The 27,171-nt window shown below is 40.0% G+C and overlaps 1 protein-coding gene across 2 annotated transcripts; it reads left to right on the plus strand.

Annotated features, from left to right (window-relative positions):
• Nucleotides 1-6,273: 6,273 nt before the first annotated feature.
• LOC140264348 (uncharacterized) lies at nucleotides 6,274-23,577 on the plus strand. Of its 2 annotated transcripts, XM_072360060.1 has the most exons (3): nucleotides 6,366-6,410; nucleotides 7,006-7,077; nucleotides 20,776-23,577. In XM_072360060.1, exon 3 carries the CDS (start codon nucleotides 20,834-20,836, stop codon nucleotides 22,178-22,180), a length of 1,347 nt encoding a protein of 448 aa, XP_072216161.1. In that variant the 5' UTR covers nucleotides 6,366-6,410; nucleotides 7,006-7,077; nucleotides 20,776-20,833; the 3' UTR covers nucleotides 22,181-23,577. The 2 variants fall into 2 exon arrangements, with proteins under 2 accessions (XP_072216160.1, XP_072216161.1); XM_072360059.1 differs by lacking the exon at nucleotides 7,006-7,077 and having other exon boundaries at nucleotides 6,274-6,410.
• Nucleotides 23,578-27,171: the final 3,594 nt, after the last annotated feature.

A 27,171-nucleotide genomic window follows, 5' to 3' on the forward strand; every position in this document is an offset into this window, starting at 1 on the left:
AGTGCTGGCTTGATTTTCACATGCAGTGGAGCTTCTCTGAGTTCTTTGGATGGTGAAAATTCCATCTAAATTTGGCCTGAAAATTTGTTGTTCTGTGAGTATTTGTGGTCAATGGAGTGGAATCCAGTTGGCGGCCGGTCACAAGTGGCGTCCCCCAGGGCTCGGTGCTTGGGCCACTTCTGTTTAACATCTTCATTGATGATTTGGATGAGGGGATTGAGTGCACCCTCAGTAAGTTCGCAGATGACACTAAGCTGGGAGGGAGTGTTGATCTGCCTGAGGGGAGAAGGGCACTACAGAGGGACCTGGATAGACTTGATCGATGGGCCAAGGTTAATGGAATGAGTTTCAACAGGGCCAAGTGTCGGGTCCTGCATTTTGGTCACAACAACCCCAGGCAACCCTACAGGCTTGGGGAAGTGTGGCTGGAAAGCTCCCAGATGGAAAGTGACCTTGGTGTGCTGATGGACAGTTGGCTGAATATGAACCGGCAGTGTGCCCAGGTGGCCAAGAGGGCCAATGGCATCCTGGCTTGTATCAGGAATGGTGTGGTGAGCAGGACTAAGGAAGTCATCCTGCCCCTGTACTCGGCATTGGTGAGGCCTCACCTCGAGTACTGTGTTCAGTTTTGGACACCTCAGCACAAGAAGGACATGGAAGTACTGGAGAAGGTCCAGAGAAGGGCAACGAGGCTCGTTAAGGGCTTGGAGAATCAGCCCTATGAGGAGAGGCTGAGGGAGCTGGGGCTGTTTAGTCTGAGGAAGAGGAGGCTGAGGGGAGACCTTATTGCTCTCTTCCAGTACCTGAAAGGTTCTTACAGTGAGAGTGGGGCAGGTCTCTTCTCACTAGTGACAAGTGACAGGACGAGGGGAAATGGCCTCAAGTTGTGCCAGGGCAAGTTTAGGTTGGATATTAGGAAGAACTTCTTTACAGAAAGGGTGGTTAGGTACTGGAATGGGCTCCCCAGGGAGGTGGTTGAATCACCATCCCTGGATGTGTTTAAGAGCCGTTTGGATGTGGTACTCAGGGATATGGTTTAGCAGAGGTTTGTTGTTGGAGATAGGCTACTGGTTAGGCTGCAGTTGGACTTGATGATCTTCAAGGTCTTTTCCAACTTGAGTAATTCTATGATTCTATGATTTCTTTCCCTGTATGTTGCAATAATCTGTTACTGATTTTTCAGAAAGACTGTCCTGGGATCTTTCCACATAGCAACCCATGGTGTGGCAATTCAGGGAAGTTTTCTATCAAAAAAAGGATTATTTCAAACACCTCACTAACATTTTAAATTGTCCTTGTTTGTTTAAAATGTACATTAAAGCATATGGACTTCATAGAATACATGTAAAGGGTATGTATTTTTAAAAGTGTACACCATTGTCTGACCCAGGAATCTGCTATTCACCTGATGGGATGAAATCTGAAATTAGGAAGTTTATCTTGGATGTGAACCACAAGTTGGTTGTTATTTTCCTGTGCAGCAGAGTTTTGAGGAGGAAAATAGTCCATCCGTGCAACTGTGTGAGAGCACACTGACCGCCAGCACAGGGGCTGTAAGAAGAACATGGTTATTTGGAATGAGTTTGCTCCTTAATAGAAAGTAATCTCTTTTCAGAGAAACCATCACACATAATTTATTGCAATTGAACTTCATCTTTAACCTTTTGCTATGATTTATGTGATTAGGTCACCAGAGGAAGTGGTTTTGGAAAGCGTGATTAAACACTTTAAGGGAATAATTTCTATCTTCAAGCACCTCGTGTAACTGCACTTTTCAAGTGTTTGTCCTTCCTCATCAGCCTGGCTGTATCAAAATGTAGAAACACATCCTTTTAAATGCTGTTTTACTTTATTTTAAAATAAAAACGGGCAAGAGCAACTGAAGCTGCCCATAAATTATTATTACTATACTGAATTTCTCCATCTTTTACTCCATAGTTTGAGTTGTGCTGTCTGTCTGGCTACTCATTGCTAAACACTGTAAGCATGACATAATAATTTCTGTACAGTTTGTCTGCTGTAACTCGCCATTTCAGTTCAGAAGTCAGTTATTTTAAAATCACTTAAATTCTTCTTAATACCTTTACCGCTGTAATGATTCTGCAATTCTGAAAAGAATTCTATTCTCTCCACAATATAACTTCCACTATTTGGCTTCTGCCATCAATGCCAATAGGCAGTGAGAGCTACAGACTATTCCAATGGTGAGCAGGTTGTGACCCGTCAGAGTTCACCAGCTTGCTGAACAGTGATTAACATTTAAAATGTATGCAAACTTGTCTCCTAATTAAAGTTCAGTAATGTAAGGCTTTGAACCTGTTCATTGCCTTTGGAAATAATAGGAGAAGAGAAGGAGGGTTCTTATCACCTGAAGTCATTATCACAGAAGGTTGAATTTTGCACTTCTCAATTTCTCATCTTCTCCATGTTGGCTGTTCAACAGCACCAAAATATTTCTATGAACTGGGAATATAGAAATACCTCTGGATCTCTGAGGTTTCTTTATATCTAGTACTTTTAGTTTCTTCCCTAAACAACTAAGGGATCTTTTTGTACACCTGCTACATTTCCGTCTAAACTTGAAACCAAAATAAATTTTCCTCTATCAATTTACATAGCCAGTAACTGTTGAACTTCGGTGAGTTTAGATAATAATTTTAACGTTACATCTACAAAGACAGCTTAGCAACTTGAGGCCTCCAATACAATGCAGAAGACCTTTTCAGCTTGTTTGAAACTCTTCACATAACTCTCACCCACGCAGCTTTCAGTGTCCCTCTAAAAACAGTCAACATCAAATAAGCTGACACTGGGGAAGAAGCATTATTCTGGAGAAGGGTATTTACAGGAAATGGAGACAAATGGGGCTATCTGCAGAGTGCCTCATTTGTAGTGCAGAATTCATATAATCAACGTTTATGTATTTATATATATAAATATAATGTAAATATATTTATCTATTTATTTATTTATGTTGTTTATCTCTGCAAAGGTAAATGCTAGTTGCAAATATCACAGCCTGAAGTTGAAAACTGTACCTCACTAGACAGCATGCTAGAAACTGAGGCATAATGTTCCATAACGTGTCATTCTTTGTCTGATTCATCCATTCAGTTGAAAAAAAAAAATAATCTTCTATGTAGTATTGCCTGACCAGAAAACTAATGGAGAACTCATTCTGCAAAGCATTGATTCAATGTCATGTGAGGATATTTATAATCTAGAAAAACATAACATTTTTTTTCCTCTTGTGATGTATTAATTCCCTTATCTTACCACTCCTTTGCAAGATATCTACTATATGAGGTGTTTTTTTCTTGTCTTTTCTGGAAATAACTGAATACCTGAGAGGAGAAAGCTTAAAGACAGATGTTTAATCTTCTTGTTTCTTTCCTATTGATATGTTCATGGAGAGTATTTGGAAGGCCCCGTGAGACATCTCAGCACAGGAAAGGTGGGCTTAGTATGCTGACAAATACAGCTGCACTCAGTAAATCACCGACTTTAAATGCTGGTAGTACAAGAATTCATGAGAGTCCTTCCCAAAAGGACTAGCACATATACTTGCAAATCAGTGCACTTCAAGAACATAATGCATTACTCCATAAACTCCTTTGTGATAACATGTTTATGGGATATTAAATGTTATATATTAAGAACCATCTTAAAATGTTTTCTGTGTTTATGGTGGTTGTTGTGTTAAAGTGATGGAGAGGGTAAAGTGCAAAAATTTATTCTTCAATCCATACAGTATCATACAACTATAGGGATCATGAGTGTCTTCTTAGATGTTGTGTGAATTAGTGTATAAAAGCCAGTTTCTTTCACTATTAAAACAGGATTGAATTTACCTCCTATCTGTTTTTGGAGTGCACAGTTCAAGAAAGCTGTAAGAGATGGAGTTGGGAAACTTCCTTGTGGGAGTAAGGCTGCTTAAAAGAGCCACCAGTTCAGGAATCCCGAAATTCCAGAATTTATTTTTAATAAAGATCCTCTTAGTCACTTTCTCACACACAATAATTCTGTTCAGGTCCAGAGGAAGAGGCACCAGGGAGTGAAGGTTATCAGAGTGCTCTATTGCCCCAGGAGCCAGGAGGGATCTGTAGTCTCCTCAGCCCCTACCTGCCACCTTCCTGTTGGACTCGACTTCCAATAACTGATAGCTGACGTTCAGCTTATTGAAATCAAGTGTGATACAGCTCCCCCTGCCCAGCACATGTGTGTGTATGCTACTGGGGACAATGCTGAACTGACATGATTTGAACTTGGAGCCTGCTGTTCAACTACAACAGAAGGTCTGTATGGAACAAACATTCTTTTGAAAGGATCACTGCTGGGAGTGGTGGAGTTGCTCATCCTCCCTGCTCTTGTTATTGCCCAGTGAGACTGGCAGCAAGTTCCAAACACAGCTATATCTGAGCAGGACATCTTTCTAATATAAATGGACATGGACCACCAACTCATTTTTGCATAGTTTCATTTCTATATCACCCATCCCCACAGTAACTGACTGCTGTGCTGGAGATCACATTTACAAGGTGGAAGATATATTCTGACTGATGTGAAATGGAGGTGCTCTTCTCATGTCCAGTGCATGTTCTTATCAAATGGGGACAGTAATTCTTCTCTATTTGACATAAGACCTATGTCTATGCCAAACTGTGTCATACCATTGCTCTACTACACATTTTTCATGGACTTGTTGTCTAAATTACAACTTCGGCAAACAAACAAACAAGCATAAAAACAAACAAACAAACAAAAAACAACAGCAAAACAAAACAACCCCCCCAAAACTCCTTATGATGCTTTTTAATGATTGCTTTTATTTAATTTCCAACATATTTTAGTTGCATACTGAGAGGCTAAGCCAAATCAGACACTGCCTGTGACACTGTAATAATGTTTCCTTGGAGACAGAGATGGCTGATTCACAAAGTGCCCAAGGCTTTGTATTCCACACACTTTCTAAAAATTCCTTTTTGGTTGGTTGGTATCTGCGACCACAGCAACAGCTGCAGCTGGAACAGATCAGGATTAACATATGATCGGGGCCTTGTTGAGACACAGCCTGATGCCTCCTTCATTCTCCCTCTAACATTATCCAGCTGCCTGAGTCTGCCTCTCTATCCTGTTTGCTGTGGTGTCTGAGCATTCAGTAAGGGTAATTGGATGAGAACACAGTTTGATAATTTAGTGTTATAAAAACTGCAAGATCCTTCTTCTAGTTGGCAGGATCAGGTGGAAAAGGTTTCTGGCTAAGTTTCCTTGCACTTGTCTAAAAGAACCAGAGGCTTTTGAATGAGTCACAGTCCTCTACAATGACCCAGAAGCATCTGAGTGGTCTCATGGTATAAAGAGCTCTTCTACTACTGATGCTAGTGAGTTATAAACAGGTTCACTCATGAACTTTCACTCCTTTCATGAATGAAAACTTTGCACTCCTCTGATCTCATACTCTAGGTTTAGAATGTAAAGTGCCAGTGTACCAGATATAATGTTCAAATCATTAAGTATTAAATCTTGGACATAGGCCTTGACAGTATCTGCCTGACGATGAACTAATCAGTGTTAGAAAACAATTCAGTGACTGATGCTGCAATATATTTGTTTTTCTATTTAGAGCAAATATAAAGGAAGAAAGAAATTAAATTGCTTCAAATAATTTCAGTTTCTTGATGGCCTACGGAAAAGGAAACAAATCATTTAATAATTTTTTTCTGAACTTTTCAGCTGTATCACATTCCTTAGACACTTTAAGGAGACAAATATATGTAGGATGTGTAGTTGTCTCTATAATCATTTCTGAATTTGAACACTATTTTCAGCACAGCATAAGAAATAAATGCATAGACTGCTGCTGTTCAGAGTTACCAAGGTCATGTCACTTGTTTTTTTTCCCCTGCAAGACAGCATGTACATCACATCTTAGATTTCACAGTCATAAAATGTCTAAATTCTTTTGCGAATACTTCCCATTCCCTGCCATCTGTTATTTACATAAAAAAACCACAATACATTACCTTTCGCTTATGTGATTATTTCAACAATGTACCTTTGATCCAGCTCAAAAAACATCTTCCTTCTTCATCCTGAGTCCTCAAGTTTGCCCTGTCTGTCCAGTCTAAACATCAACTGGGACAAGATAGCTTTTCTTCACAGTGCCATGTTTTGGTTTTAGCAGGAAAGCAACATTGATAATACTATGATGTTGCTGTATAGAGCCAAGCACAACTTGGTTTTCACACATTCTTCTGCTGTTCTAACAATGAGGTGAGGCCCAAGGATCTGGGAGGGGACGGATTCAGAACAGATAATTTAAGCAGACCAGAGGGATATTCCATATCGTATGGCAACCTGTGGAAGGAAGGTTGAAAGCAACAGGAGTTCTCTCTTCTGCTGCTCTGAAGGTGAGCTGGGCATCACTTGGGGGGTGGTGAGCAATTGTTTGTGCATCACTTCTTATACACATTAATATATACACATATATCATAACTGCTATTCTTTTATTTTTGCCAGAACTATTTTCCTTTTATCTGTCTCTGTAAATAGATTTAGCTCAACCATGAGTTCTACTTTGTTGTTGTTGTTGTTTGTTGTTGTTTTTTCCCATTGATTCTCTCATCTCACTGGAAAGGACAGGAGTGAGCAAATGTCTGTGCAGTGCTCAGCCACCTGATGAGTTAAACCACATGTCCCAGAATAAAATGGCTGTGATGGGGTCCTGTGGTTCATTGCTAAACGGTGTCCCTGTAGCAGGGAACATAGAGAAAGAGTGTGCTGAGTTACTGGGCAAAACTTCAAACAGAGGAACATCAATTCCACTGAAGTTTTTTTTTGTTTTTTGCAAAGAGTAAAATGCAGAGCAGAAATTAAGGAGAAGAAATCTTCTGAAATGACAATTACTTGAACTATAAAAAATGGAGGAAAATAACTGAGACAGATGACAGAATTTAGTGAAAATAAAGCTAACCATTAAAAAGTAATTAAACATTTGCATTTCAGAGTGAAGTTTCTGCTCAGAAGTTTGGAGAACAGCAGGTTAACAGTGAAGATTATTGACTGCAATTTGCTGAGGTTTTCTAACAAAATTAGTTATGTGTAACTTATGGAGGGTTTACTCAGCTCCACATAGATGCTTTATTATTCCTGTAAAAAGAATCATTTATAACTGTTCTTGGAGATCTTTTATCGGCTACTTATCTCCTTCATCTGGACTTGTGATGTGGAAGGATAAAATGAATTGCTGTTTAATATTATAAGAATTAATCAGAGCAGAACAGCAGGAGAATAATGACAGGCTTAATGATTAAATGTTTTACACTTGGCAACAAAACTGCAGGACAAAATATTAGGAATTTAACCTTTATTCTTTATCTGAACACTGAAAAATGCTGGTGACAGTGAGCTACGTAATGTAATTTTGGTTTTTGCTAACTAAACAAAACTATTTATTTTATTGAAAACAAACAAACAAACAAACAAACAAACAAAAAGTGTTACCTAACCATTCTCCCTCTGAGATGTCCTATGGTATTTTTAAGCTTTCATCTATCAGACCGGGCTCTAATCCCTGGAGCTTGGTGCTCCATTAGAACCTTTATAGAGCAATTAAGGAACATTTTTGTGGACTTTACATGCTAATTTGAGACTTTGCTTTTGCCATCACTAAAAACATATATATATATATTTATATATTTTGTGTGCACAATGGAATTTTTGGTGATGTATATCTATTCATACTTCCCTGCACCATAGTCAGCCATTTTAATGTTTCCACAAGCCTCTAAAATTAAAAATAAATAAATAAATTGGTCTAGAGTATTTTAGAAGAAAAAAAGGAAAGAATTTATGGACATCAAAACTGAATTCACAAATGTATTGCACATTTCTTATTTAATTTCCATAAAAACAGTGCATTCTTCTGGCTGAGAAATTGTATATGAATGGTGTCACAGAGCAGCAAGTATTTTTCCTTCATGTAGTCTTGTAAGAAAACTTTCATAGAGACTGTACAGCTTTTTATTCTGTGGAGTATATTCTCAAATGATGGTGATGAGTAAGCATGTGTTGTGCATAAATAACACGAGCCATGTTTCACTTTCTCTATAGTTACTTTCCTTATACTACTGATAAGTAAGTGTTGCATCCAGATTTCATTCTTCTACCATAGTAGAAATAGATTGTAACTGTAATTCACAACACAGTTAGACTTTGATTAGTGAGACAGTGGGTTCCTCTTCACCTGCTCTCAGTCTCAGCCCTTATGTTGAAGCAGGGGAGCATCTAGATGTAAGGAAGTAGAAGCTGTCTTTGAATGCTCTGTAGTGGATACAGTGAACCTAAAACTGAAGCCTAGATCGCTAAAATGCAAGACACCAGTCTCTCACAAGGCACCAACTTTTGTTGCTGCCAGATATCTCTTACAGTGTTATGCACTGACCTTGGAGTGTCTCATCCTGTATTGTGTGTCTCCTGGGCAGGCAGTGGAGAATATTAATTTGTCTTTATTTTGCTCCTGATGAGTCTGCATGGAAAAAAAGATTTCTCATTTTTTTTTCCTTCTTCTCTGATCAAATTTGCTGTTTGAATTGCTATGTGTTACAAAGCTATCTTGCTTTCTTTTTTCCTTTTAAAATTATGTTGTTATTATTATTATTATTAATTGTACAATTTCCTTATAGCAAGGGAAGTTTCCATGGTGCTGTGAGTGCTAACAGATCTAGTCTATTTTTGAGCTCCTTTGAGATTCTGGTGAAATTCATCATCTGTTGTTTTAGTTACTTGCTGACAACATTCTGTTCTTCATAAGGCACACGTTATCCACTGCTGCTTTAGAATTTCAGTGCCTAGCATAGAGGCAACAATATACGCTTTCTGCTTTGCTGCTAAGATTGTGTAATCTGTAGACAGATAAATTCAGTCATTTAGTAACTCTGCTACTGAGTCCCAGTTTCTTTTTGCCAACGGATTCTCCTTTTCCTTTAAAATTCTGACCTCCTCATCAGATGTTATTTTGGACCCTCCAGGAGCCAGAACCTCTCAGTGGTTTCTTCCCAGGACACAATTTATTCAGGTTTAGATTCAGCTCTTTAGATTTTTGTTGTTGTTGTACTCTTTAAATCTTTAAATGTAGCTTTTGCCTGCTGGCACATGCAGCTTAGAGATTACTCCTAGAAAAGGAGCTGGAAGTTGACATCATTATTAATGTGATTTCTAATGAGTCTTGTGTGTGGCAGTTGTTAATAAAACAAAGTTCTTGTACCAGGACTCCACTGAGGATATTGAAAACCTGGATAGAGACAGAGGTCTTGTGCCTGAGTAACTGCAAAATGAGCACAGAATATCTGATTTTGGCTATTTTTCCTGCATCCATGACTGCTTCTCAGCTTTCTGGAACCACTTGAAGCTGTACCTCAACCCACTACATAGTTATGTAGTTCTTAAAAACTCAGTGATGAGACAGTTGGGAATTCCAAGTGTTATTTTGCCAGTTTACCTGCTGACAGATGGAAAGGATGCACACAGAGATTTAAGCAGATTTTTGGCCACTGAATCATAAGAAACTACCTCTACTAGTTGAAAAGTGAGTACTTTTTGTAGCCATAGATATCTCAGGTGCTTGAAAAGTACAAACTGTGACTCTTGCTTCTTCAGTCTTTATTCAGACAAGACCACAGTAAGATTTTGGGAAAGTTGTGTAGGGTGAGATTTATGAAGATATCCACCATTTCACTACCTCCATGAATCTGATGATATTTCACTTCTTTTCTGCTGAATGCCTGTATATTGTGAGTCCACAAGCATTTTTTATTATCTCAGATGAACATGTTTTCATTAGAAAAGGAAACTAGCAGATATCATGTCTTAACTATGATTTTGCTGGGCAAAGCAGCAAGGAGCTAGGGAACTGAATGTCTCAGCAAATGTATGAGGCCCAGGAGGTTGAAATGAGAGGTATTTTTGAAAGGTATTTTTATTTTCCTTTTCAAGCTAAATGGCCTATTCTGTGAACTTTCAGTTTTCCTATGGCACTTCTGGCTCCACTACAGGTTTGAACTGCTGTGAGTTTCATGTGGTCACATCACAAGAATGGCTCTTGTCCTAGGGAACTTTCAGAAAAGGTAGAAAGGCAAGAGCAAAAGAGATGCATTCCCTGACTGATAGATTCAGGGAAAAAAATGCTTCATCAGTTTGCATAGTAGAGAGCTGCCACATTCAGGGCCTTGGTAGCCTAATTGATGTCAACTGTTCTTGTACTGAAGACATTATTAGAGTGAGGTTTCATTGAGTTCTGGGAGAACATATAACAAATCTGTTGTTTCCCTTCTGAAAAGTTGGAAAAAATGGCTTCAGTATGGTATTAATAAAGTAATGCAGTGTTCTCTATAGTATATGAAGAGTATATGGATATAGTATATCAGGATTTTTGATTACCAAATCTATATTCATATATACACATATGAGACACCAATATGATCTATTTATCCTTATGCAGTATCTTCCACTGTGTTTGTACAGATTTAAAGGCAGCACCATTAATTCCACTATGGATCTGGCTTGAGGGATAAAGAAATGAGTAGGGGTCTTGCAATTCTGAAGAACTCAGATTTACAAATATATCTATTAAGAACAACCATGACTCCACTTTAAGAGTGTTTGAGCACATTAATAGTTTTTATTCTAAGTGGAGGTACAGCAGGGTTTATACAAAATTAGTTAATAAATGACTGATTAGCATTTTAGATCCAGTTGTAAGAGAGACTTTACGGAGTGCTAAACCAAAACTGCATCAACATATTCTCAGGTTGTGTGTCACCTAAAAAAGACAGTAGGTTTTTCAGCTTAAGTTGCTCTGCAAACAGCACAAAGTTAACTGTAGTAGCTTGCAGTGAAAAGATTAAGAAAAGCACCGCTTTTGGTCACATCATATTTTTAGTACTTCACTTTTTTAATGAGAGTTTTGAGTGCTTTTCTGAAGGCAGGGAGCAATATCCATAATAGTAGGTGGTTCTTCTGTCTTTCAGAATTTTGGCTTGTTTGGAAAGGAGGAACCACAAATTTCTTTGAGTGTCTTGTACTGATGTCAGCTGTGATGTGAGGACCAAGTAGTTAGGTCTGCTTTCCTACAGTCTGTAGAGTCATAAGAGATCATTGCTATTTGGTGATGCCAGACTGAAGACACTGCATTTTCTTCTATGATGTATATGTCACTTCTCATTAATTCTGAGAGAACTGCTACTTTAGAAACCAGAGTAAACAGAGTAGCGTATTGGATTAGATCTCTGCCATGAATAAATTTATTTCCCTGCAAGTATAAAAAATGAGCAAGGCCAAAACCCCTCAGAGCAGAAATTGTCACAGTGATTGCTAATACATTACCATGAAGAAATATGCCTAATAAAACCCCTATTAGGATGTCATACCTGCTTACTACTGAATTCTCCAGAAAGTTTATTTCATATGTCTATGCTAATTATCAAAGTCCTGGTGATAAGAAGCAGCTCACTGGGCCTGAATGTGTCAGAACAGAACGACTAAATTGTGAGAATTCATGGTCTTCTGCTTTGAATAATTAACTTGACTCTCTGTGGAAAGCACACACCTTGGAAACTAATTTTCCCCTCACACAAAGCATTTTGTCCTTGTGCTGCCTTTGAAAAGTAAACTGTTTAACAGTACGGCTGTTCTCATCTCCAGCCTATTCATCTCTGAGCTTTCTTCCTTATTTACTTCTCCTCTGTGCATTGTTGTTGCATAGACTAGGCTTTGCTCTTACTTAAAACTGAAACGAGAGCTCACATTGTTTTCCTTGTGTATATTTTCAGCACTGGTTTTGTGGCACAAAGGGCTGATTGAGGACACCAGTTTTGCCCTAGATCAGTAGAAGAAATTGGATGCTGATGGTGTGCAGAGGGCTGGCTTGGCAGGGGGGAATCACAGTGTAGACTAGGTAAAATTGTGACAGCACAGGAGTTACTGCGAGACCCGACTGCCTACCATGAGACTGGTACTTTAACTTCTTCATCACAGGAAAGCTCCTTTCTCTGGGTGGTCACAGTAGCTCAGGACAGTGCTTTCATTGCTATGAGATGACTGGGCAGAAGTGAATGGTTCCCATTCTGCTCCCTGTGTACTCTTGTGCCTACAGTTCTGGGACTGTTTAGTCCAGAGAATAGGAGGGTCAAGGGAGACTATTGCTTTTATAACTGCCTGAAAATAGGGTGAGGGGCCTCAAGATGTGTCAAGGAAGGGATTAGTAAGAACTTCTTGAAAAGAGTGATCCAGCTTTGGAACAGGCTGCCCAGGTTGTTGATGGAGTCACTGTCCCTTGAAGTGAAGACCAAAAAGGACTCCATAATAAATGAAAAGGAACACTTTGCTACTGAAAGAGAAAAGGGGGCCTCACAGAAACCACGACAAAGGGTGGTTACAGTTTATGTTAAGGGGGGCAGAGAGAGGGGGAATTGCAGACACTAAGTCTGGAAAAACAAGGGGAAGAAGGCCATAAAGATAGGAGTTTGGGAGCAGCCTGAAGACATCTGACAAAAAGGTGATTAGATATTCACAGGGCAAGATGACACCGATGTGTGGGGGCGCTACACCTGCAAGGCCAAAAGCTAAAGCCAGAAGAAAACAGGAACTCTCACAGCAGGAGAGGAATCTTCATCCCAAAACAATGACGGAGAAAAGTGGGGGAACCATCTTTGCCAATGGGGTTGCGGGGAATGTAATGAATGTGTAACTGAACTCGGGGGGGAGACTATCAATTATATATTAGTTCAGCCTATATCTGTAATGCGCTTTTTCCTTATGGCGTGCAAGTTTGGAGTGTTAACCCCTTGAGCCAGGGCTGTGTGCACATTTCTTTATAAAATCATAGCTGCTTTATATCCTAACAGGCTATAGAGTTTGTTTCTGCACTTCAAAAGCATTCAAGAAAGGCAAAGATGTGGAGCTGGGGAATGTGGTTAGTGGGCACGTGTGGGCTGGACTGGGGCTGGACTTGATTTGAGAGACCTGAGAGGTCTTTTCCAGCAGTAATGATTCTATGATTGTGTACATTTCAGAAATCACCACTGCATTTCACACCCTGAGCCAAGAACTGTGCTATGAAGGCCATGAATTTATTTATTTTTTAATCTTTGGCCTGCAAGTGACAGACTGGTACCCAGCTTCTGGTTTAACACACCATTCAGGTCATGCTTTGGGGAAAGAAGAATAGACTGCTCACCTGGGCCAGTTCTCCTCTCCTCTTCTGTGGCTGCATGACATGGCAGGGTACTGGGTGTGGAAGAGTCTTTGTGCTGTAAATAGGCTTACCTCTTTCTGGTAAAACAGAACTCTATCCATGTGGGGTGGGAGCAGACTTTTGTTCAGCTTGTTTTCTGAAATGCTGGATAATCTTTGTGTGTTTTGTGCTTTTTGTTTGTTTGTTTTGTTTTGTTTTGTTTTGAGTCAGACTAGCATGGTATCTTAGCTATAGTATACCCTCTGCTGCTCTTTCTTGAAAACCACACTTTCCCTTAAGTCTTAGTGGAACACATTGTGAATAGGAGCTGATCAGTCTCTGATGCAAACGCTGTGCCTCTAGGAAATGCTTCTGGATATGCTTGTAATTCCAAACATTTCCTCAGCCCCCTGGTTCCCTTGTAGTCTGAAATTTAACAGGCGTCCTTCTTTGTCACCCAAGAAATGTCATTTGCAAGACAAAAAGCATGGTTCTTCACAGCCTTTCTTAAAGCAGATTTCTTGCTGTAGCTGACCTTTGATTAAAAAGAGACAAGGGAGGTGTAAAGCTATCTTTAAGCAGTTTTCACAAGATCTGTGCTGGACCTCATCTGTAATTACAATGGTTTAACATTTACTCAGATTATATTAATCTGTATGAATATACAGGGTATACAATAACTAAGAATCTGGATAACCTAGACCAGAGCTGCTGCAATGGAAACTAAGACACTGTGTCCTGTGATGTATACTTGAATACTCAAGCAACAAGAGAAAATCACCAGGCATAATTTGGTTCAGACAAAAGAGCCGAAGTTGTGAGAAGAGGCACGCTTCTAACTAGGTGCAGCAGAAAGAAGCTACTGATGCATGACAAGCATTAGGCATCACTTTCAGTGTGAGCAGGGAATTTGGGTCCCACAGCTATTATTTCCATGTTGCTTCAGACTGATGTCCATCCACCTGCAATTCCTATGCTGTGTTTAGAGGTGCTATAGAAAACAGAACTAAAGAAATCATGCTCTTTTTCAGATCTTTAGGGTGATTCTCTAAAATCTGTATTGGAATGGGACAGATCTGATCGATTACCATCTTAATTTTGGGTTGCTACTTATCAGTATTTAAAAAAGCAGCAAATATTTGTTTCGATGGGAGAAAACAGTGGAACTTGCAAAGCATCTCGATAGTTTTGTAGGAGGGTGCAATAGGCTGTGAAAACTACTGTAGCCTTCAGAGATCACTACTGAGATAAGCAGGACGAGCATCCTTCGGCTGCTTTGTGTTGCTCTGGATGTGAAATGCATGGGGTCTACATGTGTATATGACCATTGTTATGGAAATCTCTTCTTGCATCAAGCTATTGAAAACGAGTGAGTTTAGGAAATCTTTATACTGAAACTGTGTTCCTCTTCCAGTCCTCTCCTTGTTCACACATCAGTGACACTGGGAAAGTACACCAAGGACTTTTACATATCCTATTTCACCTTCAGCTGCTGCTGACCAAAGTCATAACAAGAATACTAATCCAAAATCATCCGGTATGAGAAAATGTTATTCTATGTTTCTGCTGTGCAAAACCCAAACTTTCAAAAAGTCTTTTGGTTCAGAACAGTGTAATCACATGAAAATTTCACAGCACTGAAGTTGCTGAGCATTTTTTTAGTGCTATTGTTATTATTATTTATTTCAGTCAGTCGAAAGTTCCTTTTTTATACGGAACAAAAGCATTCTTTCTTTTTATATCTTATCTTGTTCTACTTAAAAACATGAAAAATAGCTTCAGAAAATGAACTGCCACTTTGCAGCTCAGCCATATCACACACTTTATCCCAGACTTTTTCCAAGCAACCTATTTCTTTCAATTGATTCATTGTTGTTGAAATATTTTCCCCACTTGAGAAAAATTTCTCCAGTAAATTTTAGTCTTGCTTTGATGACAACTGACCTTATTAGCAGAAACTGTCACAAAAAAAAAAAAAAAAAAAGAAAAAAGAAAAAAAAATATTTGAAAGTAGGTTGTAAAAGGTACAATTTACAATATTTTATCAAATGTTTGTTGTCCAGGTATGTACAGGTGAGTGGAAAAGGTTCTGTAAAATTCCTTTGTGACCAATGAAGAGGTGTTTAGAAAAATCAGAGTATCTTGTACACAGATAACAAGAATAGAGGAACTACCTGAGAGTTATAATGCATTTGTTCATCAGCTATGTATTATACCTTTGCTATATGTGAGAAAATACGGATTATTTGAGGAACTAGCTGTGCCTGTAAAGCTCTTATTTAGAGTTTTATTTTCACCTTCCTTACACTGCCAATAATAGCAATATGCATGAGTGCTATTGCAGGTTTCTCTGCTGCCATCTTGGTTTGAGAGGAGTGATTTCATGAGTGGTGTCCCCCAGGAGTCTGCCTTGGACCCAGTATTCTTTAAGATCTTTATCAGTGGCTTAGATTATGGGATCAACTGCCCCCTCAGCAAGTTTGCAGATGACACCAAGCGGAGCAGTGCATATTCTGTTTTGTTGATTTGTCTCCTTCCACCTTCCCTTCAACTACTATTGATGACACAGATAACACAGAGAATCTGACTTGACTTCTTGAAACAAAAACGTTTTTAAACTGCTTTTTTTTTTTTTTCTTTTCCTCGTTGATGGTAAAAGGAAAGCAAATCCTAAGAGGCTGTTCTTAAATCAAGCTTTTTAGAACAGTCGTCTGGTTCATAACAGAGTTGATTTCCATGCCAGTAAAAGAAAAACCCAGCCTCGAATTTATTTTGTCTTGCACCAGTGGCTGTGTGGCTCTGGGAGTTTTTCACTGTAGTGATGCAAGGTTGAGTGCTTTGCTTCTCAGTAGATAGTGTGAGCATTCTTAGCTCAGTCTACCCAAAAAATGCTTAAAATATCAGCTTTGTACTTCAGACATCAAAGTCATTAAACCTGCTGTTTCTACTGAGTAAATGAACTGCAGCTAGTTTCAAAATAAAACTTGCTGTTTTTCTGCTAAGATGAAGCTGGAGGTGGCTCAGTTGTTTTTACTCCAACAAGCTTTTTGAAAGATCAGAACTCTCTTTTGTGAGTATTCACTGCTTGTGATAAAAACCCCAAACCTCCTGTTTTATATCACTGCTGGTTTTGTTGCAGACACTTTTTAATGCCTCAGGACTGCATGCATTTTCAAGCTATTTAGTATTCTGTCCCCATGCCACCAGAATAACTGTGTTGTATGAAACTCAGGTTGTCTCATCAGTGGGATGTGTTCAGGTTTAAGAGTGTGTGAAGAAATCTTATAGACATGCATCTAGGTTGTAAGACACTTTGCTCTGAAGAGAGGTTGTAAAGAGGATTTCTTTTCCTCTGACTTAAAAGGGCAAAGCTCTCCAATGTCCTCAGCCATTGTGTATGAATATCGCTGGGGAATGAAAAAAAAAAAAAAAAAAAAGGACTCAAAACAGAAAGTGACATAATTTAAAAAGCTGAAAATTAGAAACAGATTCATTGCAAGATGGCACATATCTTGCAAGATCAGATGACAAGTTAGTCATCCAGACTGGGAGAAGATCTGGCAGTGCCACCTTGAGGTCTGCCAGCAGCACTGAGCTCTTCATGGAGCTGCATCTACACAGAAGCTGCAGCTTGTGCAGAATTTGTTGGCTGGCTAATTAACAAACAAGTTTTCTTTTCTGAACATCATAAAGCTGTGCTCTACAAAACACTTCACTTCAGAGTGAGCCTTTTTCCAGCAGTTTTTGTCAGCTCTTGCCACTTGTGTCGGGACCTGCCTTTTCACGGGGCCAAAGAAAACAGTGCGAGTGTTCACTTTGCCCAAGAGAGGGCTCCCAACAGTACTTCCCATCTTTATTTTTGGATGCCGAAAGAGACAAGGAAACAGCTCGGGAGTGCTTCAAGTGTTTTCTGATGAAGCAGAGGATAGATCAGAAATAAACAGAAAGAAGTGTGCCCTACCCTACCTGAAGACTTATTTCCCCTTCTAAGCATCTTACTTTCCTTTTACTTCTGTAATCTATACCATATTCAGTTATCTTCCCCAGCGAATAAGAGAAGATTATGAATTGATAACTGTGTTTTATTCAGTCAGTGTCTATTTTCAGAATGATCCATGCTGCTATTGAAGCCAAGTTGGAACACTGAAAATAAATAGGACTAAATCAGCTTGATTTCAGGATTTCCTGACCCATAAAATACTTTTACTCACTTTACTTGAGATTAAACCACTCACTCTCTTGTCAACTGGTTGGCTTGAGCTGAGCTGCAGGTGCACATAATATATGTCTAAAATGTTTAAGAGATGCAAAAACATTTATCCTTGTTTCTCACAGTACATGTGGACAGATCAGTGGCTCTCGCCTTTACAATGTATGGCGCATCCTATTAAGCTGTATCTGTAATCTTACTGTATGTGTACAGTTCTCTGTAGCATTTTGGTACCAAAATAACAAAATAAATTTTAATTTTCACTATAAGTGTCAATCATTCCTTTTACCAAAAAAGAGGATGACAAGTAAAATGATGAAAGCATGGCATGGCTGGGATGTTTTATAAGCCTTCATAGATTAAATAAATGAGGACCTAAGAGTTGTTATCAGACTGGATAACATAAGTTGCTTAATTAATATTTGGTTTCTGGTTATAAATGCTGCTAAAGAAACCTATGTTTGGTTGTGAAATATAGTTGGTCTGACTCACAAAACATATGTTAGAAGAGACAGAAATTCTGTGTAATGACATGATTCGCAGGAACGTGCTGTTTGCTAGGTATAGGATATATAAGGCCAATTTTCAAGAGGAGGTGAAAAGTGAGTTTTAGCATAGTTGAAGCTGTTGTGGAACTACTTAGTTCGCATTAGTACAGAGCACAGTGCTTATAGTTTAAAAGGAAAGTTTTCTTTTAACCTGTGATCTGCTATCTTTCTGGATATTGCATATATGCATATATATGGCACATATGCATTACTAAGGTTTCGCTTTTCAGAAGTAAACCTATCAAAGAACTGTAAGGTAAAACCTTTTTGTCAGGGCTGACATTTTTTCTTACTATGAATCCTCCTTCCAAAGAAATATGTAAGTTATCATGAATATGGAAAGGCTGCTATGTTTTGTATTTTCTTGCTTTAATATCGTATTGCAATCTTCTAAAGAATTTTTGGATATCTCTGAATATGAAGGGTACTTTATCAGCCTAGCTACTACTCTGTTGTGCGTGTGTGTGTATTTTTAATATACCCCCTTAACTGCTAAACTTTCACCTCTTTCTCCAACCGTTTCACCTTTTCTTGATGAAGTATACTGAACTAAATACAGTCCATTCAGTGGTAGAATTAAAGCTGGCTGGAAAATAGATCTTTCTGTCCTGCTCTATTTTTCTTTTCTTATATGGAGAATTTCATTTTCAGTGGCTTGAATGAATTATTCTTGAATTATTCTTTTAGGGGCAATGTTAATATTATATTCTGTAGATAACTTTTCTGCGTGCATGACAGTGTTTTTGCATTCACACACTTGCTGAATTCAAAAGTCACCTCTCCTCTGCTATGATTCTTTCCAATCATATCTGGGAAGAGAATAGGAAAGATTTCCAGATTAAAATACAGTTATTACCTTCAGATGTAATGACACAGATTAAAAACACTTGAATATAGCTGAGTTGCAGTAAACACAATTGAAAAATCTTAATCACTCCTGAGCTGTCCTTTAAAGATAGTGATTAATGTAGCATTGCAGGATGATATATATGCCCATAGATTACTGTCTAAATTACTGTGCCTGCTTTCTGTCCTATTGTTCACCAGACATCTCTGAACATTTTACTTAAAGATTAGAGAAGAATAAAAGAACTTTCATTTTCCCATCAGCAAAGCTTATAAAATATACAATAAGAGGAATAGGCTGGGAAAAGACAAATGTCTTATCCTCTCCTGAAATTAAGAATTACAGAATCACAGAATTGTAGAGGTTGCAAGGGACCCCTGGACATCATCCTTTTCTATCCTCTGCTAAAGCAGGTTCCGTAGAATAAGATGCGTTGGAGAGTTATGACTCTTTCCAGAGAAGGAGATGCCACATCCTCTCTGGGCAGCCTGTTCCAGTGCTCTGTTGCCCTCAAAGTGATGCTCTTCCTTATGTAGGGATGGAAAGTTTCATGCCCATTGCCCCTTGTTCTGCCACTGAAGACCATTATAAAGAGCTTTGTCCTATCCACTTGACTCTCACCCATTAGGTATTAGTTAGCATTGATGACATCCCCCGAGTCTTCCCTCCTCTGGGCTGTTCAGCCCCAGTTCTCACTCAGCTTTTGCTTAGAAGGGAGAATGCTGTAACTGGCTTGCAACACTGGCTTGCAAATGATGACTTGGTCTAGGTGGCAGGGTACTATTCAATAGCAAGGACTTTTTATTGTGAAAAAAACTTGTCAAATCTCATATTAAAGGACGAAAATTTGAAAAAAAAAAAAAAAAAAAAAAAAAAAAAAGTTTTATAGAGTGTTGATAGAAATTCTTCCAAAACCAGACACAAACTCAGTATATCAGGGCTCATACCTTGCTGAAGTCAGACTATGTGCAGTGTTGACTGTTGTAACATCCTGGAAATGGACACGCTTTCGCTTTTCTTCAGTAAAATACAGACTAGGAGTTAAAATATCTGTATTATCTAATTTGGAGATGAATAGATTTATTTACTTGTGATCTGTTTACTCGTAATAGTCCTTTCATTTTAAATGCTATGAGGGTAGAAGGAATGTGGCAAAATAATAACAATAATTTAAAAAGTGTCTGTATGCTAACTTACTATCACAATACTTGTTTGCCCTAACAGTTTGAGTTCCCTGCAGCAGTTAAAAGTTTAAGGGCTCTTAGCGTGTGTGCCACCATCCTGGTGCCATTTTGTTCTTAAAAAAAGACGAAAGCCATGGGAATTAAAAAAAAGTCCCACGATTCTTGCATTTTGTGGCATAATTTTAAGAATTGTTTTAGAGATCCTGACACAAATTGTCAGTCCTATTATTGTTGTATTAGGCGTGCACGAACACTCAGGATGTAATGCGATAGGCCCTCCTTTGCTCGGTTATGCATATGTAGAAGGGGTGTAGATGAAATAGAAAACATATATAAGGGACTTACACAGTCAAATAAACACCATTTTACCTCTCACCACATTGGTGTAATGAACAGTGTGTAATTTGGTCGAGGCCGTCAAAGCACCTTACTGAGAGACGTGACTTATAAAGTTACCAGATTAAGGTAACATATTATAACCAATTTGATCATACCTGCATCTTGCTAAAGTTAATACAAAGGTCTGAATGTACCAGCTGAACCGAATCTAAAGTGAGCTGCCTATCTAGCTCAGATTATTTGTTTTACAGTCTTTTGGATCCAAGCTGTCATCTTAGAGTTTACTTTTGGATTGACTTTCATATTGTTTTTGTATTGCTTTTGGGGGAAAACCAACAAGACTGAGCTTTTTTTGTAAGGTATAAATAGTTTTCTTCCCACATATGCACACAACTTTTTGTCTGTTTCTTTTGCAGAACACGGCTTCCACAGCCTGCTTGCTGAGGACAACAGCTGTTAGCTCAACCTGGCAAGATGCAGGCCATGCCAGCAGACACCGTTCCTGACTCTAAATGCCCCATTTGCTTGGACACATTTGACAATGCTGTATATCTAGATCCTTGCTGCCATGTGTACTGCTTCCTTTGTATCCAAAAATGGTCGAAATGCAAAAGAAATTGCCCAATCTGCCAAAAGCGCTACTTTTTTCTTTATAGGGTGAAAAATGCTGAAGATGATACATCTGAGGATTCAGAAAGCAGATGTGTTATCAACTTTGATCAGAGCAGGATCAGTCTTATTGAAAGCCCTGTTGACTTCAAGGCATGGAAACAGTATGAAAATTATAGCAGCTCTACCCCATTGCACAATGAAGGAAGCAACTTAGCCTCAGAAATTCCTGCAAGCTTTTCATATGAGGGGAATTCTCAAGGGCTACAGTGGACTTCATCTGACTATAGTGCTGATCTGTTACCCCAACATGATGAAACTCCAGGTCCTTTGTATTCCCATTCGGAAGAACACAGTGCTTCCATGGTTTCTGAGTTAGAGAGGTGTACTGAGAGCTCTGTTTGGGAGAGAGCCATAATGCAGTCCAGTGTTAATTCCAGTAACTCCTTATCAGAGCATCATGATATCTCTGGTCAGGTAAATCTCTACACTGAGAGGACACCAGAACTGATTGAGCTGTCCTCAGACTCTGAGGACTCCATCAGGGAGGAGAAAAGGGAAGATGTGAAGAAAGAGCAATCAATCCAGGATATCAGCTGGAGTGACAGAGAACTGAGCAGGGCTTCATTGCCACAGAGTCCACACACCAGTGGATACCAGTTTAAAAAGAGACTAGCAAAAAGTGGAGATGGTAGCAAACATCAGAGCAAAAGAAGGAGGAGGTTAGTGTCCCGTGACACATGTCTGTCCCCAACAGGTCAGACAGAGTCCAGTAATTGTGAGAGCACTAGCTCGAGTGACTCAGGCAGATCATGGTCATATAACAAAAGCTCTGACCAAAGCAGTTCAAGCAACCTAGACAGCAACCGGTGTTATAGAAGATCCTATCACCAAACCAGTTACCTGTCACAGAGACCAAAGACATCTGGAGATGGCACCTCCTGCAGTAAGAGCTCTCAGTCTGAAGCTCACTGTTCAAGTATGTCTCCTGGTCAAGAATTCAGGATCCAGACTTTGACTGAAAGGACAGATCTGCAAAGCCAGATGGAATTCCATGAGAGACATGACTCCCATTATGAACAAAGCAGTTCAAGGAGTCCATCACCAAGGCCTAGATCAAGGAGCCCTTCTGAAGAGACAGACAGAACAAGATGCGAAAAGCCTGTTGGGAAGAGGAAGTGCAAAACTCGTCACTTGGAGGACGCAGAATAGGGGAGCACAAGTTCAAAGGGAAAATATAGCCTTGAGAGAGTTATTCCAACATTGCCCCTTGTTCTGCCACTGAAGACCATTATAAAGAGCTTTGTCCTATCCACTTGACTCCCACCCATTACATACTGGTTAGCATTGATGACATTCCCCGAGTCTTCCCTCCTCTGGGCTGTTCATCCCCAGTTCTCACTCAGCTTTTGCTCAGAAGGGAGAATGAGCTTGCAACACTGGCTTGCAAATGATGAGTTCTTTTTTTTTTTCAGATGGTGTTTTGCTGGAAGTATTTCTAATGTGTGCTGACAGAACGGAACAACATTTGTCATGGAACTGCGTGCCCCAGACAAATGAGATTTTACAGATTCAGTAAACCCCTCTGTGTCTGCCCATGAATGCTCAAGGTTTAGAAAGAGCTACTGCCATTCTTACAATAGAGTGGCGTGTCTCAGCCTAGCTGGTGCAAATATGCAAGTTCTCATGGTTATCCTCCATTGAGGGCACAGTTCTATGATTTAGCGTGTTCCTGGAATCACACCAGGACAGTGAGAGTTCAAAGCATACACTTTGAGTTCTGTGTTGGAGTGTCTAGAGTCAGACGTCCTGGCCTATGTGCATATAACTGCATCAAACATGGCAGAGAGAAGATTGATATAAAGCCCTGCTGTTGTGCTAGTGGCTGGTAGGGTGAGTTGGTCGGTGGTGGGGATTCTGCTTTTTGTGGAGGTGTTCTGGATTTGTGAGTTGTTTTTTTCCCTCAAAGGTAATTTACAAATGATTCTGGTGTACAATAGCAGAAAAGGGAGAGGGCTTTCACACTTACAGTTTTGTGTTGTTGCCTCTCGTAGAACAGAATGCTTTTTAAATTTGACTTACAAGCTGAATATTCTTGCTAAGCTTTTTTTCAAGGTATTAATTTAAACAATAAATATCAGCATTTAAAACAGAAATGATGAAAGTTTCACAAGTCTTCACGAGAGTGTAATTTTGAACCTGTAGGTGTAATTTCAAGGTATATATTGTTTGTAATCAGGGATCAAGTAGTACACTACATTTTGTTTCTTGCCGGTGAATGCTCATCTTCATGTCTAAATTTTGGGAGCTGAGAAACCCTTCTGGGTAGTATTAATTGTTAGAATGTTGGATGAATACATTTTAAAAAGTCTTTCCTCATTAAAACTGCTGTGGAAATCAAGCTTCACCCCTGGTAGACTCAAGCATTTCAGAAATGTTTACCGTTATCCATTTAGTCTGAAAGCCAAATAAAGATAAGCAGACAGGACGGAAGTCACAATTGTAGTGGAATACGTATTATTTCTATTATATATTTCATACACTTTTCAGTTTCATTGTGTTAAGTCACTTGAATGTGAAACACTGGTGATGTTCTTTCATAAAATAGATAAAACTAGAACACATGTGAATTTCATGATAAATAAACTGTGTGCAGTATGTTGTGTTTTGAAATAATTTCTTTTCTTTTTTTTTTTCTTTTTTTTTTTTTTCTTTTTTTTTTTTATTGATGACATCAACATATAAAAAAGGCTAAGTAATGGTTAGAGAGAATACTTTTTTCTGTTGGGCAAACATGGCTTTGAAAGTTCTCCAGTAGATTTAACTTGTCATCTTTCCTTGATGAAGTAGGTAACCAGTTAACAGATGCAGTGTTTTCTCTGCTTGTTTGAACCAACTCAGCAGCTATTACGTATTGTTCATTTGTTAGCTTCTTTCTGGGGTCCAGCCATCAGCAGGACAGGCAGGTGTGATTTGAGTAGAGGTGTGATGTGGTGCTCTGTGATAGCATCCATCAAGATCAAGACATAACCAAAAAGACTGACTTCCTCTCCTATTCTTTAGGGTAAAAAACTTACTCTCAGCTTGGTACTTTTTTTTTTTTTTTTTTCTTGTTTTTTTCCTTTGTAAGGTAGCAGAAGAAGCCAGAATAGCCCTTTCCTGAGATCAGTCACTTAGAAACTTCCTTAAATAATTCCTCCCAAGTACAATGAATGACTGTGCCATCCATTCTTGGGACTCTCCTCTTCTTCCCTTGTTCTTGGAGAACAAAGAATAGGGGAGCACGAGTTCAAAGGGAAAATATAGCCTTGAGAGAGTTATTCCAACATCCAGTGAGTGCTACAAAAATAAAGGCAGCCTTTCAGACAACCAAGAAAGCAGTGAGACAAAACATGAAGAAGTATGGGAAGCCCAAAGTGTGGATTTTAGAACAAGATAAGAATATTTTATTTCAAGGTCTCATTATATAAGTGAAGCAATTTGTAGTTATTAGGTAGAAGTCATAGGTACAATGATTGCAGCTCCTGTCTGTCCAGCTGTCTGAAATAAACTATTGATTTTTGGTGCTGGACAAATAAGACCTGAGTATTAAAGGATCAATGTTTTGTCGTGACATACCTAAGGATGTGCCTGAAGAGATATTGGCAAGGACTGGAATCAACCCCCTCCCGGGCTATTTGTTTAACAAAGCCCTCTGGGACAGAATGGAAGAAGCTTTGAAGGGAATCAACATATCAGTACAGTAAGAGTACCGAGACATCTTGGAAACAAAAACAGCAGGATGGTGACTGACTGGCACAAGATAGCACGTGAATTAACACATTTCAGAATGTAATTAACAAATGCAAACCTTGGTTAAAATTGCAACCTGGAATACCCAACCAAAGGGCAAATGGGATGGGGAAACATATGCAAGTCAGGGTATAAAAACTGTGACATTGTGTCCTTAGGTGCGCTTCTGCTATCACGGCGTCTGCCACTGCAATCACGAATAAAAACTGCTTTTATCAGAGATACCATCCTGACCAAAAATTACGGAGGATATTTCCAACATGGAGAGGGTCTGTGAAGGGACAGACACAGTGAAGCATGCTTTAAAGAAATGTCACAGAATCACAGAATTGTAGGGGTTGGAAGGGACCTCTAGAGATCATCGAGTCCAACCCCCCTGCCAAAGCAGGCTCCCTACACCACGTCACACAGGTAGGCATCCAGCAGGTCTTGAGTATCTCCAGAGAAGGAGACTCCACCACCTCCCTGGGCAGCCTGTTCCAGTGCTCCGTCACCCTCACCGTAAAGAAGTTCTTGCACACATTCATGCGGAACTTCCTATGCTGAAGTTTCAGCCCATTACCCCTAGTCCTGTCCCCACGCACTACTGAAAAGAGACCAGCCTGGCCACTATGGCTCCCACACTTCAGGTATTTATAAACCTGGATCAAGTCCCCTCTCAGCCTTCTTTTCTCAAGGCTAAACAGACCCAGTTCCCTAAATTTCTCCTCATAGAGGAGATGCTCCAGGCCCTTCAGCATCTTTGTGGCCCTCTGCTGGACTCTTTCCAAGAGATCCCTGTCTTTTTTGTACTGGGGAGCCCAGAACTGGACACAGTATTCCAGATGAGGCCTCACCAGGGCAGAGTAGAGGGGGAGGATCGCCTCCCTCGACCTGCTGGCCATGCTCTTTTTAATGCACCCCAGTATGCCATTGGCCTTTTTGGCTACAAGGGCACACTGCTGGCTCATGGACAACCTGTCGTCCACCAGGACGCCCAGGTCCCTCTCAGCAGAGCTCCTCTCCAGCAGGTCTTCCCCCAGCCTGTACTGGTGCATGCAATTATTTCTACCTAGATGCAAGACTCTACACTTGCTTTTGTTAAACCTCATCCGGTTTCTTACTGCCCAGCTCTCCAGCCTGTCCAGATCTCTCTGAATGGCCGCACAGCCTTCAGGCATGTCAGACAATCCTCCCAACTTCGTGTCATCAGCAAACTTGATGAGGGTGATCACTATCCCCTCATCAAGGTCGTTGATGAAGATGTTGAACAAGACCGGACCCAGTACAGACCCCTGGGGGACGCCGCTAGTCACAGGCCTCCAGCCAGACACCGCACCGCCAACGACAACCCTCTGCACTCTGCCTGTCAGCCAATTCTCAATCCACTTCACCGTCCACTCATCTATCCCATACTTCCTCAGCTTTGTTATAAGGATGTCATGGCGGACAGTATCAAAATCCTTACTGAAATCAAGGTAGGCTACATCTACCGCTCTCCCCCTGTCCACCCAGCTAGTGGATCTTCATAAAAGGCCACTAGGTTGGTTGAGCACGACCTCCCCTTGGTGAACCCATGCTGAGTACTCCTGATAACCTCCTTTTCTCCCAGTTATCTGGAGATGGCATCCAGCACAAGCTGTTCCATCACCTTCCCTGGGACAGAGGTGAGGCTGACTGGCCTATAATTACCCGGGTCATCCTTCTTGCCCTTTTTGAAGACGGGGGTGACATTGGCCATCCTCCAGTCTTCAGGCACCTCCCCAGGTCTCCAAGAATCTGAAAGATTACAGAGAGCGGCTCAGCAATGACCTCCGCCAGCTCTCTTAGCACCTGCGGGTGCACCCCATCAGGTCCCATGGATTTATGGACCTTAATGTTTCCTAGGCACTCATGGACCACCTCTTCCCCGACTAAAGGGAAATCTCCCATTCCCCAGATTCTCTCATCAACCACCAGGGTCTGGGATTCCTGAGGGAGAGCCCTTTCACTAAAGACAGAAGCAAAGAAGGCGTTCAGTATTTCCGCCTTCTCAGCATCCCCCATTACCAGAACGCCCCCCTCACTTAGTATGGGGCCCACATTCTCCATAGCTTTCCTTTTGCTGTTAACGTACTTAAAAAAGCCTTTTTTATTATCCTTTGTCTCCTTAGCTAGATTCAGCTCCAGGTGGGCTTTAGCCTTCCTGGTCGCATCTCTGCAGTCCCTGACTACATTCTTATATTGTTCCCAAGTGGTCAGACCCTTTTTCCACATATCGTGTACTTTCTTCTTTCTGTGGAGCTTGCACATGAGCTCCTTGGTCATCCACGCAGGTCTCCTGGCACCTTTTCCCAATTTCTTAGTCACAGGGACACACTGATCCTGAGCTTGGAAGAAGAGCTGTTTAAATGCTAACCAGCTCTCACAGGCCCCCTTGCCTTCTAACAGCC

The sequence above is a fragment of the Excalfactoria chinensis genome, chromosome Z (assembly GCF_039878825.1).
Source record: "Excalfactoria chinensis isolate bCotChi1 chromosome Z, bCotChi1.hap2, whole genome shotgun sequence".
Classification (NCBI taxonomy): Eukaryota; Metazoa; Chordata; class Aves; order Galliformes; family Phasianidae; genus Excalfactoria; species Excalfactoria chinensis.